At 32.1% G+C, this 18,896-nt stretch overlaps 2 protein-coding genes across 4 annotated transcripts; both read left to right on the top strand.

Annotated features, from left to right (window-relative positions):
* Positions 1–312: 312 nt before the first annotated feature.
* On the top strand, positions 313–3,729 carry LOC109788368 (cation/H(+) antiporter 15). The gene is made up of 3 exons (XM_020347074.3): positions 313–796; positions 1,104–2,099; positions 2,203–3,729. The coding sequence occupies exons 1-3, from the start codon at positions 572–574 to the stop codon at positions 3,496–3,498; spliced, it is 2,517 nt and encodes an 838-aa protein (XP_020202663.1). The 5' UTR covers positions 313–571; the 3' UTR covers positions 3,499–3,729.
* A 10,654-nt stretch (positions 3,730–14,383) lies between these two features.
* On the top strand, positions 14,384–17,311 carry LOC109788362 (equilibrative nucleotide transporter 3). Of its 3 annotated transcripts, none has more exons than XM_020347065.3 (10): positions 14,384–14,522; positions 14,634–14,685; positions 14,771–14,875; positions 14,988–15,143; positions 15,330–15,473; positions 15,805–15,910; positions 16,077–16,252; positions 16,339–16,499; positions 16,583–16,841; positions 16,943–17,311. In XM_020347065.3, exons 2-10 carry the CDS (start codon positions 14,644–14,646, stop codon positions 17,054–17,056), a joined length of 1,263 nt encoding a protein of 420 aa, XP_020202654.1. In that variant the 5' UTR covers positions 14,384–14,522; positions 14,634–14,643; the 3' UTR covers positions 17,057–17,311. The 3 variants fall into 3 exon arrangements, with proteins under 3 accessions (XP_020202654.1, XP_020202656.1, XP_020202655.1); XM_020347067.3 differs by having other exon boundaries at positions 14,443–14,522; positions 14,814–14,875; XM_020347066.3 differs by having other exon boundaries at positions 14,470–14,522; positions 14,784–14,875.
* The last annotated feature ends 1,585 nt before the right edge of the window (positions 17,312–18,896 follow it).

Raw genomic sequence — 18,896 nt, 5'->3', positions numbered from 1 at the left:
AATCTTTTTCTTTAAGAGGAATAGAGGATAAAAAAATCAATCTTAAAAGTCATATGTACAAACATAATATATGAATAATTTAAAAAAAAAATAATTTTGTTTCAACTAGAATGTATTTACAATTTTTTTGTCCTTCATCGAGTTTTTGTGATGAAACAATGTGTTGTTTGTATTTTACCTTTTTGTCTGCTTCTAGTTGTTGAAAATGTTTTCATTTTGGAAGGCATATATTTCCACGTAGAGGTTATTGACGTGAGTAGTCATTAATCCATTTGGCATGCACCCATTTTAAGCAGAGGTCACGAGGTACGTTGAGTTTTCAAAAATAGATTCAACCTTACATCGTCTCTCACATTGGTGCTCCCTCAGGGAGGCACCAATTCTAACTTGTTCTTCCCTTGTTTGTGTTCATCTTCTCAGAAAAACACAACCAAGGGAAGGGGTTCTGCTCCTTTCTTTTCTGCCTAACATATTCGGAAGAGGAGGGAAACAAATTAACACGCCTTGACCATCACCATTACCAAGTGGTGCTTATTGGTTGTGTTGTTGATCATTTTAGAGATTCCAAAAAATGAGCAACACAACGACGATGGCACCGTTTGATCTCTCAAATAGATCCATCATTTGCTACACGCCAACCATGACAACAACCAATGGCCTATGGCAGGGAGATAACCCTTTTGATTACTCCCTTCCTCTCTTTATCTTTCAATTAACGTTGGTGGTATTTGCCACACGTTTCTTTGTTTTCATCCTCAAGCCGTTTCGCCAACCGCGTGTCATTGCTGAAATCATGGTAACTTATGTTCTCTTTCTAGTTCCAATCACATTGATTCTTTATTATTATATTGCCATCTTATAACACAAGTATCCTCCACCGGTGTTTATTTCATTGTTATTATCATCAACTAGGAAGAAGTTGTTACATGGCCTCTGATAAGATCAAGAAACTATATGCATTAGGCTTTTTTGTTGTAACCATGTAGATATATCAACAGGAAATTAAACTATAGTTGGTAATATAACTTTAATATTGCATGGCATTGATTTTGTTGCTTTCAAATATTTTATAACTGGGTGGAATGATTTGATAATATTTATAGGGTGGATTGTTATTGGGTCCATCAGTGTTTGGTAGAAATGAAAGATTTGCCAATGCTATATTCCCTTTGAAAAGTGTGATGGTGATGGAGACAATGGCAAACATGGGTCTCATATACTTCCTCTTTCTGGTTGGGTTAGAAATGGACATTTCGATTATCAAACGCGCAGGAAAAAAGACACTGTCCATAGCCATTGCTGGAATGATATTGCCCTTTTTGGTTGGTATTGGTCTCTCATCTTTAATATTAGTGGACGACAAAAGCATGAGCCACCCCGGCTATGTCCTCTATCTTGCAACTGTTCTATCTGCCACTGCATTCCCGGTGCTTGCTAGAATGCTTGTTGTGCTAAAACTCATCAACACAGACTTGGGGAAGCTTGCTCTCTCAACTTCTCTCGTCAATGATGTGTGTACATGGATGTTGCTTGCTCTAGCTATAGCTTTATCAGAGCAAAACACTAGCAATTGGGCCTCTATTTGGGTTGTGTTATCAAACCTTGCTTTTGTTTCTTTCTGCCTTATTGTTGTTAGGCCAGCGGTCACATGGTTGATCAAGAGAACCCCAGAAGGAAAACCTTTCACTGAGTTCCAAATATGCATAGTGCTCACTGGTGTTATGATCTCAGCCTTTATTACAGATGTTCTTGGAACGCATTCTGTTTTTGGAGCTTTTGTGTATGGCCTAGTGATTCCAAATGGCCCACTTGGAGCTGCTATAATAGAAAAGCTAGAAGACTTTGTTTCCGGGCTTTTGCTTCCTCTCTTTTATGCCCTCATTGGGCTTAAGACTGATATCAGCTTGATCAGTGGAGCTAGTTCATGGGCATTTCTATTCGTGGTGATTCCCCTCTCTTGTGTAGGCAAGATTGTTGGGACTATGCTTATGACACTTGTGTTCCAGATACCAAACCGTGATGGGGTTGTTCTTGGTTTGCTTATGAACACTAAAGGCCTTGTTGAAATGATTGTGCTCAATGTTGGGAGGGAACAAAAGGTAAGCCACTCCCTTCCTTTGGTAATCCAATTCTACTCCCCTTAATGGATCAGCGTTATTATGAATATGAAAAATCAACTCTAATTTGCATATATATATGCAGGTCTTGGGTAATCAAATTTTCTCACTCATGATTATTGCAACACTCGTAATGACAGCAATCATTTCTCCCATTGTATCATTAATTTATAAGCCAAGAAAAAGGCTTGCACCTTATAAAAGGAGAACAATGCAGAATACAAGACTTGATTCAGAGTTAAGGGTCCTGGTGTGCATTCACACCCCTAGAAACGTCCCCACAATGGTCAATCTCCTTGAAGCAACTCACCCCCACAAAAGGTCTCCCATATGTGCTTATGTGCTCCACTTGGTTGAACTCACTGGTAGAGCTTCTGCCATGCTCATTGTCCATGCCAATAGACAATCAGGAGGTCCAGCCTTGAACAAAACACAAGCGCAAACCGACCACATCATCACTGCCTTTCAGAACTTTGAGGAACACGTTGGTCATGTCCAAGTCCAACCCTTGACAGCTATCTCCTCATACTCCACCATGCATGAAGACATATGCAACTTGGCCGAGGAGAAAAGGGTATCCATGGTCATCATTCCTTTCCACAAGCAACAAACAGTTGATGGAGAAATGGAAGACACTATTCCACAATTCAGAATGGTGAACCACAACTTATTACAAAGCTCACCTTGCTCCCTTGGCATACTTGTGGATAGAGGCCTCAACGGATCCAACCGCTTGATAGGAAACCAGGCATCTCATGAAGTGGTTGTGTTATACTTTGGAGGACCAGATGATAGAGAGGCATTAGCCTATGGATGGAGAATGTCAAGGCATCCAAGAGTTAAGCTCATCGTCATGCATTTCATTCAAAGGAAGGAAACAACAACTCAAACTCCTCAAGAAGATTTGTTATTTACTAACTTGGATCAAAGTTTCACGAATGGGAGGGAGGAGAAACTGGATGAGGAGTACATAAATGAGTTCAAGTGGGTGATTGCAAATGATGACTCAGTTGTTTACGTAGACAAGTATGTGAGTAATGGAGAGGAAACAGTTGCAGCAATAAGATCAATGACCCATGCAAATGACTTGTTCATAGTAGGGAGGGGTCAAGGGATAATGTCACCACTAACAGATGGTTTAACAGATTGGAGTGAGTGTCCGGAGTTGGGAGCCATAGGGGACTTGCTAGCTTCTTCAGACTTTGAAACAACAGCTTCAGTGTTGGTGATGCATCAACATGTGGGGCAAGATCAAGATGGGGAGGAAATTTTTGTGATTGAGAGACCGTGGCAAACCAGTGAAAGCTACCAGCACATGAAACAACAGCAACACATGCAAAGATACACAATGCCAGTGGGAATGGGACACTCTCTTTTATAATTAATAAATATGTATGTTTCCTTGTTCGAGTTCGAGTTCGAGGTTAGGTTTCATTAGAGGCTACGTACCCACCTTTGATGTGCGATGTACCCACCTTTGAATGCCACAAATTGTAGATTTTAGACATTAAGCAATTGGCAGTGGGGTGGGGCTTGTCTCTTCTTGCAAGACAACAAGAGGAGAAGAAGGCTGACTTCTAGTGTATAATAAAAAATTATAGCTTACTCTTCACCATATTTTTTTTCTTTAGTAAGAAAAAGAAATCTGTGAATTTAAACATTTCTCAATTAAATGTTAGGCTTTAGTTAAGTTAACTACTTCAAAATGTGGTAAAGACCACGCACGCATATTTTTGAAATTTTTTTCCATCAATTGACATGACTTGTTCATGTTAGATTAATCGTGACTTCTCAAGTTTTAGTCTTGAGTTACAGCAACGTTAAAGGACAATTTTACTACTCAGAGTGATTCTACCAAAATTAAGCTATTAAAGAAACATATGATCTTTGCATAATAATAATAATAATAATAATAATAATAATAATAATAATAATAATAATAATAATAATAATAATAATAATAATAATAACAAAATATAATAATAATAATTACTATTATTATTATTATATAACACCTTTAATTGTTACAAAATTCACACCATATTATCTTTTCATTATTTGGGTAATATTAAAGAAAAAATATTATTGGAATTTTAACTTGAACAACACACGTAAAAATATTTATTATGCATAATTAAAATTTATAATAAATAAATATTTTTAAATAAATAAGAAGTATAAGTTTACAATTCTTATTGAGTCAACTCATTTAAAAGTAAAATAATATATTTGATTGTGATTCCACATATATATATATATATATATATATATATATATATATATATATATATATATATATATATATATATATATATATATATATAAATAAAGTAGACATCAAACTTTTAAGTCCTTAAAATCATAAATCCTAACACTCTCTACATTATAAATAATAGAGTTAATTTTGAAAGTGAAAAGTTATATTGTTTAGAGAGATGGAATTAGAGAAAAAAAATGAAGGAATGTTTTTTTTCTCTTTTTTTTCTAGTTAAGTATATTATTTCTTCCTTAAAATATCACAAATTATTATTATTTTAGATAAAATAGAAAAATTACAAGAATGATCACAATTGTGATCAAACATAGGTTTTCATATTTTTAATTACTCTCAATCCCTTCAACTCCTTCCACCACTAGATTTTAGTCCATTATATTAAGGATTTAAAACACATTTTTATTAAAATATAGAGACTAAAAAATTACATTATTTTGTGAGATAAAAACACATTTAACTTAATTCTTTTTAATTATTAGGTAACATTAAAAAATGTTGATGAAATTACCTATTTTTAAAGATAGGGTTTTATGAGTTGGCCAAAAAATATATACTTTATTTTAATAAAGGGTGGATATGCAAAAGCATCACAGTGCAGGGTGGGATTCTAACTAAGAAAGCACCAGATCCTACATCAATCATTTATAGCTCGACCAAAATACTATATATAGGAAAATGAAAAAAAAAATAGGGGACTAAACCAAACCCAATAAAGAAATACAAAACAATACATGAAAGGAAAAATTAAAAGAAAGCAGAAAAAGTCTAAAGAAATCAAATCATATCCATATGTGGACAGGTGATTGTGAGAGCTGAGTTCAAATCTGCCAAGTCAAAGCTGTTGAAGATAAAAGTCTTCATGACAGTTTGGTAGACTTGGCATCTCTAGACCGAGTTCTAGGCACCAAAGCAGCAGATAAATGTTGCTTTTTCTTCTGACTTTTGGATGTCACGGGCTGGAGAGGTTGAGCCTCCACTTGAGCATGCTAATCAAAGCCACTAGCTGCAAGCAGGTTCATGTCGTGCTGGACGTACTGAAGAATCATAGTGTGACAGATCATCGGCCTTAGTAGAATCGGATTTATTATGACTCATATTAGCTGGTTGAGCTGAAAACCTATGCTCCTGAACATTACTGAAAGCCAAAGCCTGCTTGTCAGCATCAAAGACTATATCCTCCAAGGGAGGCATGCCTTTTAAAGAGCTACTGGCTGCTGACAAGGCAGTGTTGGAGACTGCATAAACCATTATTGTAGTATCATGATTAGGAAAAGTGTATGGGACAACTATAGTTACATGAGACTGAGCGGTTGGAACCAAACCAGCAGGCGAATCATGTTTAAGAAAGCTCGTGTGCAATGCTGAAACACCATGATCCGCTGCATGTTTTGGACAATTAGGATCTGCAATATGAACAGGAGATTTAACTGGAGCAGTGACCACCTCCTTCATGAAGGTAATTTCATCCTCAGATTCTGAAGCAGCATCAACAAGGAGGGACCAATTTTTATGTTTAGCTATAAATCCAGAACCATAGCCAACGCTAGAACTGGCTTTTCCTTTGGTGCAAGTTTATTTTAGGGGGCACCAAAACCCTCTGTGACTAGGACCACACAATAGATGACATGTGGCTATTTTGTCCGCACTTGTTTTTTTTAACAATATTTTAATATTTGTTATTTAACCCTCATTAATTATATCTTTTTAAACAATAGTCCCTGTTTATTTAAAGGTAACATCTCTCATACATCACTTTAACAAGTGGTGCATGGTAAACCATTAGTTTTGACCATAAGATTCATCTAAATTAATAACTTATAATACTACTGAAATATTTTTTTTTTTTTTAAATTACTCAAAAAATAAAAAACGAGGAACTGCTACACACGTCCGGAACGAGCCGTTCTGAATTCAGAACGGGCCGTTCCAGATGATATAATAACACATGGACAACAAATGAGAACGGGCCGTTCCAGATGAAAAAAAAACGCATGAAAAATGAACCAGAAGGGCCCGTTCCAAATTCAGAAGGGCCCGTTCCAGATTAAAAAATAAGACATGACTCATTAAAACAGAACGGCCCGTTCTGAATTCGGAACGGGCCGTTCTGACTATATATTTGTCAAGATTTTTTTTTAAGCAAAATAATTTTTTTTTTTCATTCTGCTAAATTATATTTAAAATTTAAGTATAGTTTTTCAATTGATAATATTTTTCTATTAGAATTAGAGGTTTACATTAATTATATGCGTAAAACCCATTGAGCTTAAAGCCCAAAAGCCCAAGTAAAGCCCAAATCTAAGCCTAATAAGCTTAAAGCCCAAAAGCCCAAGTAAAGAGAACCTAGGCCCACCAAACCCATTGAGCTCACTAAGCTCAGAAGCAAAGAAAAGCCCAAAGGCCCATGAAGCCCAAAACTAAGCCCAATAAGCTTAAAGTCCAAAAGCCCAAGTAAAGATAACCCTAGGCCCACCAAACCCATTGAGCTCTCTAAGCTCAAAAGTAAAAAAAAGCCCAAAGGCCCATGAAGCTTAAAACTAAGCTCAATAAACTTAAAATCCAAAAAAGTCCAAGTAAAGAGAACCTTAGACCCACCAAACCAATTGGGCTCACTAAGCTCAGAAACAAAGAAAAGTCCAAAGGCCCATGAAGCCCAAAACTAAGCCCAATAAGCTTAAAGCCCAAAAGCCCAAGTAAAGAGAACCCTAGGTCCACCAAACTCATTGAGCTCACTAAGCTCAGAAGCAAAGAAAAGCCCAAAGGCCCATGAAGCCCAAAACTAAGCCCAATAAACTTAAAACCCAAAAAGTCTTATACTAAGGCCCATAATACAATACCAAACAATATAAACTCCTATATTACCAAATATATGATAAAGGTGGTCATCTATGTAAAGCCCAAGTAAAGAGAACCTTAGGTCCACCAAACCAATTGGACTCACTAAGGTTAGAAGCAAAGAAAAGCCCAAAGGCCCATGAAGCCCAAAACTAAGCCCAATAAGCTTAAAACCCAAAAAGTCTAAGTAAAGAGAATCCTAGGCCCACCAAACCAATTGGGCTCACTAAGCTCAGAAGCAAAGAAAAGCCCAAAGGCCCATGAAGCCCAAAACTAAGCCCAATAAGCTTCAAACCCAAAAGCCCAAGTAAAGACAACCCTAGGCCCACCAAACCCATTGAGCTCACTAAGCTCAGAAGCAAAAAATAGCCCAAAGGCCCATGAAGCCCAAAACTAAGCCCAATAAACTTAAAACCCAAAAAGTCTTATACTAAGATCCATAATACAAGACCAAACAATATGAACTCTTATACTACCAAATATATGAGAAAGGTGGTCATCTATGTAAAGCCCAAGTAAAGAGAACCTTAGGTCCACCAAACCAATTGGGCTCACTAAGTTCAGAAGCAAAGAAAAGCCCAAAGGCCCATGGCGTCCAAAACTAAGCCCAATAAGCTTAAAACCCAAAAAGTCCAAGTAAAGAGAACCCTAGGCCCACCAAACCAATTGGGCTCACTAAGCTCAGAAGCAAAGAAAAGCCCAAAGGCCCATGGCGTCCAAAACTAAGCCCAATAAGCTTAAAACCCAAAAAGTCCAAGTAAAGAGAACCCTAGGCCCACCAAACCCATTGAGCTCACTAAGCTCAGAAGCAAAGAAAAGCCCAAAGGCCCATGAAGCCCAAGACTAAGCCCAATAAACTTAAAACCCAAAAAGCCTTATACTAAGGCCCATAATACAAGACCAAACAATATAAACTCCTATACTACCAAATATATGAGAAAGGTGGTCATCTATGTAAAGTCCAAGTAAATAAAACCTTAGGTCCACCAAACCAATTGGGCTCACTAAGCTCATAAGCAAAGAAAAGCCCAAAGGCCCATGAAGCCCAAAACTAAGCTCAATAAGCTTAAAACCCAAAAAGTCCAAGTAAAGAGAACCCTAGGCCCACCAAACCAATTGGGCTCACTAAGCTCAGAAGCAAAGAAAAGCCCAAAGGCCCATGAGGCCCAAAACTAAGCCCAATAAGCTTAAAGCCCAAAAGCCCAAGTAAACTCCTATACTACCAAATATATGAGAAAGGTGGTCATCCATGTAAAGCCCAAATAAAGATAATCCTAGGCCCACCAAACCCATTGAGCTCACTAAGCTCATAAACAATCAAAAGCCCAAAGGTCCATGAAGCCCAAAACTAGGCCCAATAAGCTTAAAACCCATTGGGCCTTAGTATGGGCCTTAGTATAAGACTTTAGTGAGCCTAGGGTTCCTCTTTACTTTGGTGGGCCTAGAGTTCTCTTTACTTGGGCCTTAGTATGGGCCTTGGTGTTATTTTCTAATTAGAATTATAAATTTATGCATATAATTAATGTAAACCTCTAATTCTAATAGAAGAACATTATCAATTGAAAAATTATACTTAAATTTTAAATATAATTTAGCAGAATGAAAAAAAAATTATTTTGCTTAAAAAAAATCTTGACAAATATATAGTTAGAACGGCCCGTTCCGAATTCAGAACGGGTCGTTATGTTTTAATGAGTCATGTCTTATTTTTTAATCTGGAACGGGCCGTTCTAAATTCGGAACGAGCCGTTCTGGTTCATTTTTCATGCGTTTTTTGTTCATCTGGAACGGTCCGTTCTCATTCGTTGTCCATGTGTTATTATATCATCTGGAACGACCCGTTCTGAATTCAGAACGGCCCGTTCCGGACGTGTGTAGCAGTTCCTCCAGTTCCTCGTTTTTTATTTTTTGAGTAATTTAAAAAAAAAAATATTTCAGTAGTATTATAAGTTATTAATTTAGATGAATCTTATGGTCAAAACTAATGGTTTACCATGCACCACTTGTTAAAGTGGTGTATGAGAGATATTACCTTTAAATAAACAGAGACTATTATTTAAAAAGATACAATTAATGAGGGTTAAATAGCAAATATTAAAATATTGTTAAAAAAAACAAGTGTTGACAAAATAGCCACATGTCATCTATTGTGTGGTCCTAGTCACAGAGGGTTTTGGTGCCCCCTAAAATAAACTTGCACCAAAGGAAAAGCCATTATATATATAAGATGACCTGCTGATAGAAGAGTATGCTTCATTCAAACCCATAAGAAAATGCATAGCATATTCCATTTGATCATAATCACACCAAGGTTGAATTCCATTGCAGGTGCATTTGTGAGTTGGCTTGAGTTCCATGTGAGATTCCCATATTGAACGCAATCTTGCATAATATGAGGAAACAGACATTGAATCTTGCTTGAGAGACACTAATTCACGTTTCAGTTGAAAAATGAGTGGACCATTGCGTTGGTCAAAACGCTCCTTCAAGTCATCCCATATAGCTTTTGCAGAAGAACAATGGAGAACACTGGTTTGCATTTCCTTGGATGGAGCATTAAGAATTCAAGAAGCAATGATATTGTCATTGCGATGCCAGAGAGAATAATGAGCATGACCAGATGCTGGTTCAACAATGGAACCATCAACAAAACCAAATTTATTTTTTCCAAGAAGAGCCATGCGCATAGCCTTTTTCCAAGAATTGTAATTATCACCAACGAGAGGATGAGACACAAGAATGTGACCCGGGTTATCAGACGAAACGATGAATAAAGGATTGTTGTCATCCATGTGTGTAGCCATCAGAGACAAGAAAGAGAATAGATGAAGAAGAAATAGACGTTTCAGTTGAAGGAAACAACGCTCAATGCAGAAGAAAATTCTCTTGATACCATGATAGAACCGAAAGAAAAATATGATTTTATTGTAGAAAGAAAACTAAATCAATAATATTCAATTACATATGAGCAGGTCATCTTATATATATAATACTTGTTCTCCATATCTTAGCATGGATGTCCATTGTCCAAAGATGAGCAAGCAGAAAAAGAATCTTGGAGAAAATCTTGTATTTAAATTTTGTACAGTAAATACAACTTTTTTTTAGCAGACATAAGTGCCCATTTAGGAGGTAGAGATGAAATTTTGATGTCATTTTTTCAACCAGAAAAAGAATATACAGTCTTATTTATCAAATGAGTTGTATGAGATAGGCTATTGTTATTGTTTTGAAAGTAACAAAGAAACGATTATAATAAGATAAATCTTCTAGAAACTCTAAGCCTTGCAAGCACTCATTCTAAAATTACTTCTTTCCTTTATTTTCTTCCATTCTCACTATAGATTCCTTTATTTGCCCCTACGAGGAGAAAAGGTCAAAGACCGGCATTTGGAGTTGACAGCAGAAATACACTCTTTTTTCTTCATCTTTTTTTTAATGAAACTTTTCATAATATTTAAATTAGTATTAATAATATCACATATATATATATATATATGATATTTATATTTTTAAAAGTATATTAATATACTAATTTATATTTATTAAATTAATGATGTTTCAATAAATATTTAATGATATTATTAATACTAATAATATATTTAAATTTTATTTATTTAGTTTAATTTACTAATAATATTATTAATATATTATTACTTTTTTTAGAAGAATATATTATTACTTTTAAATCATATATGAATGAAATTTATAATTTAAATAGATTAAAAATTATATAATTTTAAAATATTTTAAAAGTAATAATATTAATAATATTATTGATAAATTAATATTAATTTTATTTTCACATAACATATAATATCATGTTTTCATTTATATCATTCATTTAATCAAGCATTATATATATATATATATATATATATATATTATTGGTATCAAGTGCTATATGTAATTGTCATATTAACAAAAATCATTAAATTTTTAATGAAAGATTGTGAAGGGAAAATCACAAAATTCTCATACTTGAAAAGTAGGAGCATAAGTAAGTTGGATTGAATCTGAAAAAATTTATTACTCGATCCGATCAAAATTCAATTGATTGGATTAAATCAAGTTTGTTTTTTTAATTCCAATCCAATTCAATCCAATCACGAATAAGTTTGGTTGAATTGGATTAATCGACTCAACATAATTATATTTATTTATTTATTATAAAAACTGAAATGTTTCATAATAAATATAAATCATTTGATATCTTATTGTAAATACGATGTTATCAATTCATGAAACAAATAATGATATAAACTAAATTTTAAAATATATATTTTTTATTTTTTTTTATTCTTATTAGCTCAAACAATCAACATTAATACAAAATAAAATTTAAAATAAATATATTATATTGTTATAATATTATCAATTCAAAAACACAAAATTCATTATTAAGTAATACTCACAACAAGTATTATCTTGAATAAACACTTATTTTTGTTTATTTATTTATTTTTATTATAATATATATTTTTTTATTATATATGACCTAGTTAGATTGAATCATGGGTCAAAAAATTCAAAATCCATCACTCGACCCATACAATGTCAAGTTTTGATCAAATTAAATTGGGTTTGATTCAAATACTAAAAAAATTCGATCCAAATTTCCTAAATCGATTTAGATTAACTTGAATTCACAAGATTACTTGTACTTCCTTACACCCATATTGAAAAGTAAAAGTGTAGTTAAGCATATAAATATTTAAATTTTTATTTTTAGAATATTTATTCAAAAATATAATAGGGCAATTCTCGATTGGATTTTCTCATTTATTCATTCATTAATTCAATTAATTCCCAAATTTTAGACTGTTAGTATTTATTAATATACCAATTATTTGATTTTTCTTAAAAAATCATCTGGCCTTATAAAATTATCATATTCTAAGAAATATAAATAATTATTATAAATAATGTATCTTATAAATATATTGTCATATGTCCTTTTATACATAATAGAAATAATATATTCAGGTCTTAATTACACAATTGGTCCTTAAGTACTCAATTGTCGTATTTTTGCTTTGCATATGCTGCATGATTCATCAATTCAATATTTTTTATATATTTAATTATACAATAATTATTTAATATTTACATTTATTTAATATTTAAATATTTTTTTTTTGCAGTGATTATTTTTTTATTGGAATTAAAGTAATATGTACATGGTCTTAACTTCAAATATTAGTGCTTTTATTCAATTTTGATAAATAAAAAAATACAAAATTTGATAATATTCTTAATTTACATCTCATTTATTTATTCATTAATTAATCACTATATATTAAATATAGAATCTTATAATATTTTCATAAAACTTTTTTTAATGAGAGTGTTTCTATAGAGATTTTTTCAACTTTTAAATAATTTAATTTTTATTTATCATATTTATTTAAAAATTAAATTTAATATTTTTTATAATAAATTTGATGAGAAAAATTTTAGAAATTCTTTTAATCCCATATCTAATTTAATTTCTATTTATAATATTTATCTAGAAACTAAATTTTAATAATTTTAGAATAAATTATTAATAATTAAAAATAATTTTATTTTATATTTTAAGGATATATCGAGGGAGAAAATATGCAAACATAGTTAGAATGAAATTTATTAACATGTCGAGGATCAAATATTTAGTAGAAAATTTTGTATTTTATTTTTGTCGTATTTATATTAGTAAATTTATTATAAGGATTATTTACTTAAATAATAAGGACTTTTTTATTCATAAAAAGAAAAATATAAAGATATCTTAAGGATATATCGTGGGATAAAATATATAAACATAGTTAAAATAAATTTTAAAACGTCAATAATGATGTATTTAGTGAAAAATTTTGTATTTGATTTTTGTAGTATTCATATAAATTTTTAAATAAATAATAATATAAATATTAAAAAATACAAGATTTTTTTTTATTAAATACATCATCTTTGACATGTTGAATTTCATTTTAACTATGTTTATATATTTTCTCTCGCGATATATCCTTGGGATATTTTTATAATAATAAAAAAAAATCCTTACCATTTAAGTGAATAAATCCTTACAATAAATTTATTAATATAAATACAGTAAAAAATCAAATACGTGATTTTCTACTGATTACATCGTCCTGGATATGTTAATAAATTTCATTTTAAGTATGTTTATATATTTTCTGCCGCGATATAACTTTAAGATATCTTTATATTTTTCTTTTTATGAATAAAAAAACTCGTTATCCTTTTAGTAAATAACATTGAGAAAATCCAATTCTGAGTGATAAATTATTGTTAAGGAAGGAATGGAAATGGACGTTACACGTTTTGTCAAAGAAAAGTAGACAACACAATTGACGTCTTCTTTGTTTCTTCTACGCTGCCTCAACTTCAAAATTCAAACTTGTAAACTTCACATTTTTAAACGCCACTCTTCGTTGTTAAATAATCTGTTTATCAAATCATTAATTTAATTTTAAAATATGTTAGAACCAACACTCTTCATTACTGATGAAAATTGAAAATATATGCCTCTTCAAAAGCATTTTCCCTTCCTATAGATTTGTGAATGTAGAATTTTGATTCTTAATTTTTTTTTTATTATAAATTTAATCTTTTTAATTTTTAAAACTAAACAATGTTGATCTACCATAAATATACCATCCAAAATTAAACTGAAAATGAACATAAGTAACATCACCTCACAGTTATATAAGGAATAATATTATTATTTTTCTACAAATATGTTATTTTCCTTTTTATTTAAATTAAAATTTATAATTTATTTAAACAATTTTGTTTAATTTTTCATATTACTAGTTTCATATGTGACTAAGTATCAACTAATGTCACTCATAAGTCATAATTCATACTCCATGTCAGTATTTTCTATTTAATTTTGAATGACATATTAATCATGAACCAAAATTGTTGAATTTTGAAAACTAAAAAACCTAATTTGTTAAAAAAAAATTGAGGGACCAAAATTATAGTTTCAAAAAATTAGAGAAACTAAAAGTGAATTTAAATTTTCATATTAGTGTTGAACATAGATCATACTCTCAATAAATCAGATAAACACTTCGAGTAATTTTAAAAAATTCTTTAATTAAATTACGTAAAGAAGGTAAGCTATAGCAATAGCATATATGGTACACATATTTTAAGATATTTTTAACAAAAAAATGTATATATAGAATGCTATATGGCTAAATCATAAATTGGTAGGGGTGGCTGTTTGAATTCCGAATCTGTTTTTTGTGCCTGCTCAAGAGACGTCTGGTTTTGTAATTCGTGTATGTTTCTTCTCTTCTCTTCATTGTGTTTTTTTCCAGTTCCAAATGGTCGTTGAAGTATCTCCTTGAAAACGTTTCATGAAAAAAAATATGATGAATTGTTTCTTACAGTGAAATAGTCATGACTACTTCTGATGAAAAGGAAGGGCCAGGAAGGTTGGAGGTGTGTTATATATATTTTTAATACTTTTCATTCATCACTATTGCTCTGTTTGCATGCAATGGTTGGATTAATTTATTACAAACAGGGAAAATTTCAAGGTACCGTAGTGTGTTTTATTCTTGGATTAGGATCCCTTGTGGCATGGAACAGTATGTTGACTGTAGGAGATTATTACTACAATCTCTTCCCTGTAAGTATCTGTTGAATGAACCAAAATGATTTATTCTTCTTCTATGTTGTATACTTGTGAAAGAATTATATGGTATTATTGGTCTATCTAAAAAGTTTTTGTTTTGCTGTAGAAATACCATCCTTCGCGTGTACTCACCATCATTTATCAACCATTTGCCCTTGGAACTATGGCAATACTCACTTATAATGAGTCCAAGATCAACACTAGAAAGCGGAATTTAATTGGCTACTCTCTTTTCTCCATTTCTACTTTGCTAGTTCTTGTCGTAAGTACAACTTCTGCAATTCACTTTTTTTTTTCTTTTTTCTTTTTTGGTTTAGACTTTAGAAAAGATTAAAACCTATAAACTCTATTCTGCCATAACTTTGCTGCATTTATTTTATGTGATTGTTAATTTCATCAAATTTGCTTTGTGTGCAGTATAATAGCTTCAGAATATTTTGTGTAACAGTTAGATCTAGCAACTTCTGGGAAAGGGGGAATTGGACCTTACACGGGTTTATGCGCACTTTCTGCTTGTTTTGGAGTCGCAGACGCTCTTGTCCAAGGTGGCATGGTTGGAGACTTGTCTTTAATGTGTCCTGAGTTCATCCAGGTTGGTCTTTCCCATAATATTTTTATTGCCCCCGTGTTCTATATTTTGAGAAATTCTTATCCACTTGGGGAGCAAATGAATCATCTTTAGCATCATATCTTGGGTTATGGATAGGCTAAAATATTCATTTCTTAAGGATTAATTATACGAGTTGTTTTTGACCGTGGGAAGAAATGAAAATATAGAGAAAAGAGAATGAGAAACAAAAATATGCTGTTACCGTAATAATAGAGCTTAACTTCTCTAAAGTTGCACACGATAGAAAAACCACATCTACTGTCTTGATACACAAGTCTCGTCGGCCTAATCATACCAATTTAATGTTTTGCAGTCCTTCTTTGGTGGTTTGGCTGCCTCAGGAGCCCTAGCTTCTGGTTTGAGACTTCTCACCAAATGGGGTTTTGAGAAATCTCATAATGGTCTTCGAAAAGGGACTAGTATGTTACTCTGATTCGCTTATACACCTACACATATCAGTTTTACTCACACACTTGTTTCCATTATGGCAGTTTTATACAACATGGTACAATTGGTAATCACCAATTAACTTTAGAAGCTTCTATTCTTTTTGATACAAGATTGGTTATTTCCAAATTTTTGCAGTGCTATTCTTTGCAATCGCTACACTTTTTGAGTTTCTGTGCGTAATTCTCTACGCAATGTACTTCCCTAAGTTATCCATAGTCAAGTACTACCGTTCAAAGGCAGCTTTAGAAGGATCGAAAACTGTATCAGCTGATCTTGCTGCTGCCGGCATCCATAATGAGATCAACCTGCAAGTAATGTAACTTGTGTTAAACTGATTATTGCACTAAGCTCAATAATGTATATTTCAGTAACATGAAAGACTTTGGAATTATTGCAGGTTGGATTTGATGCTAAACAACAAGAACGGCTGAGCAATAAACAGTTGCTTCTTCAGAACATTGATTATGCCACTGATTTGTTTCTGATATATGTGCTAACATTGTCAATTTTCCCTGGATTCTTGTATGAAAATACTGGATCACACAAGCTAGGAACATGGTAAGCGCTTATTAATTCCCAATCTTTTGGGCATCCAAGTGGGTTTTCACATGACATGACTCATCATATGGTGTTCTTTTTAGGTACCCGCTTGTTTTGATTGCAATGTACAACGTATTAGATCTAATATCCAGATATACTCCCCTCATCAAATGTCTGAAGTTAGAATCCAGAAAGGGCTTACTCATTGCAGTACTTTTAAGATTTCTGTTGATCCCAGCATTCTACTTCACTGCAAAATATGGTGACCAAGGATGGATGATCCTGCTTGTATCTTTCTTGGGACTAACCAATGGTCATCTCACAGTTTGCGTAATTACCAAGGCACCCAAAGGTTACAAGGTAATGTTCTTTTCAACCTGAAGGTTCATATATCATTGTGCCAGGATGAACTGCGTATGTCAATTGGTTATATTGCTCATCATAGTTTCATGGTTTTGTAGGGACCTGAACAGAATGCATTGGGTAATTTGCTCGTGCTGTTTCTTTTGCTCGGAATATTTTCTGGGGTTTGTCTTGATTGGTTGTGGCTCATAGGAAAATCAGAAGCATTCTAAAATGAAACAGTATCTAAAATCTAAAATACTCTTCTTTGAGCCATGTTTTAGATTGGGGAGAAAATCATTGAATATAAAAAAAATGAGATTGGGGAGAAAATCATTGAATATAAAAAAAATGAGTATAAGTATAAGTATTTTTTTTAAAGTATTTTATATTTATAAAAAAATTGTCTCATAATTTATTGTAATAATAAGTTATGCTTGAAAAATGATAGCGACACTTTCTCTAATAAAATTCATGTTTTACAAAAAGTCATTACTTTAAATAATTTTTAGTGAATAATAAAGATAATTTTAGAAAAAGAGTTGCTAACATTTCTTATTCTATTCGCTCAATTCAACTTCTTTTTATTTGTGTTATGTGATTTTTTTTTCTTAAATCAAACACAACAATATATTTGTGTCATCTAGGATCATAATTTTTAATAAAGAAAACAAATTTTGTGAATTGATATAAGTGTCTTAATATATCGAATCATTTTTATTAGGTTTGAGCAAAAATCTAAATCCTAATCAACATCTGACCTATATGAACATATAAAAGGATAGTCGTTGGGTTAGTTTGAGTAACTCTTTGGATTAAAAAAATTGGTCTATAATGGATAAAATCAACGAATTCAGTTCAACAAAATGTTCTTTTTGTGTGGAAATTCAACCCAATCGAACTTCTATATTCTCTTATGATATATTGTGTTTTTAGGTAAGTGAAAGTGTGCACTTTTTAAAAATTAATAAAATAAAAATTAAAAGATTGAGAAAGTGTATATGAGTGTATACTAGTGCTCATTGAACATGTGACTATAATAGGTTGTGTCACTTCATCAAGTTTTTACTCTTTTTTTTTTTGCCACTTTCATTATTTTTCTATCACACTCCATCTTTTTGCCCATGGTCAAATAAATTCTTACCAAAAAACTTACATTAGAATTCAAATCTAATAGAAAGAAACAACAAAAAATGGAAAAGGAGTAAGCTAAAGACTTTATTGTATTCATCCTTAATGCCAATTGTGAGGCTTGCCATTTTTGCAACAAGCTTGCTACCTTGTGAAGGTCTCTATCTACAACAAGCTCAAATCTTTAGACTACAATCCCAAAATGGAGGTGCAAGATAAATAATTTTCTTACACAAAGTCATGAGAATTGTACTTGTTGAGAAAAAGTACTCATCTAAAGTCTTCGATTAGTGGTCCTTAGTGTTTAAATTGGTTGTTGTACATATGAAAGGGACTTTGATGTCAAAGTAAATAAGTATTCTTCTGTAGTGTATAGTGTAATCTCAAGATTAAATGTACCTTTTGAAGATGAAATGCAAGTATATATACAATAGAGAAGAGGTTACTGTTAATTGATAAGATATTTAAGTGCACTTAAAACCTTTTATTGTCATGTAATGGTTAGACGTTATGATCTACCATTTGATTAGAGGAATGTGTTTGACAAGTTGAGTACTACTTAACCTTAAGAATGTTCTATTCAGTTAGACATGTAATATTCAGATCCTTGCTATATAGTCATGAAGGTGCCTTTATGGTATTAGGTCGAGAATCGACAAGTCCTCGATGATGGAATTTGGGGTCTATTCAGTATATAAGCCCCCAAGTCTTTGACTCTTGGGAGAAGAGTTTAATATCTTATTGGTGAGAAAAAAAAACTTGTTTCCCACCCTTAAATTTTTGGGATCTTCGCCTTTAGGATACATTGTCATTTCAGTGGTCATGTCAAGTGTAATGATGACATGTCAAATGTCTTAGGAAGGTTTTGGAAGCATAGGTATGAAATGTATCAAGGATGCGAAAAATTACATCATTTCCCACCGTTGATCTTGAAGAGATCTA

This window comes from Cajanus cajan, chromosome 1, assembly GCF_000230855.2.
Source record: "Cajanus cajan strain Asha chromosome 1, NIPB_CcT2T_4, whole genome shotgun sequence".
Taxonomy (NCBI): Eukaryota; Viridiplantae; Streptophyta; class Magnoliopsida; order Fabales; family Fabaceae; genus Cajanus; species Cajanus cajan.
Note: the sequence above shows the minus strand (reverse complement) of the source record. Positions and strands in the feature narration are given on the sequence as shown.

Bases quoted from the DNA above. Each gene is read 5' to 3' on its own strand.
- LOC109788368 (XM_020347074.3), top strand. From the start codon at position 572: ATGAGCAACACAACGACGATGGCACCGTTTGATCTCTCAAATAGATCC. The intron at 797-1,103 runs GTAACTTATGTT...TAATATTTATAG, and splicing joins GTGTCATTGCTGAAATCATG to GGTGGATTGTTATTGGGTCC. The intron at 2,100-2,202 runs GTAAGCCACTCC...ATATATATGCAG, and splicing joins ATGTTGGGAGGGAACAAAAG to GTCTTGGGTAATCAAATTTT.
- LOC109788362 (XM_020347065.3), top strand. From the start codon at position 14,644: ATGACTACTTCTGATGAAAAGGAAGGGCCAGGAAGGTTGGAG. The intron at 15,144-15,329 runs GTAAGTACAACT...TTTGTGTAACAG, and splicing joins CTACTTTGCTAGTTCTTGTC to TTAGATCTAGCAACTTCTGG. The intron at 16,253-16,338 runs GTAATGTAACTT...GAATTATTGCAG, and splicing joins ATAATGAGATCAACCTGCAA to GTTGGATTTGATGCTAAACA.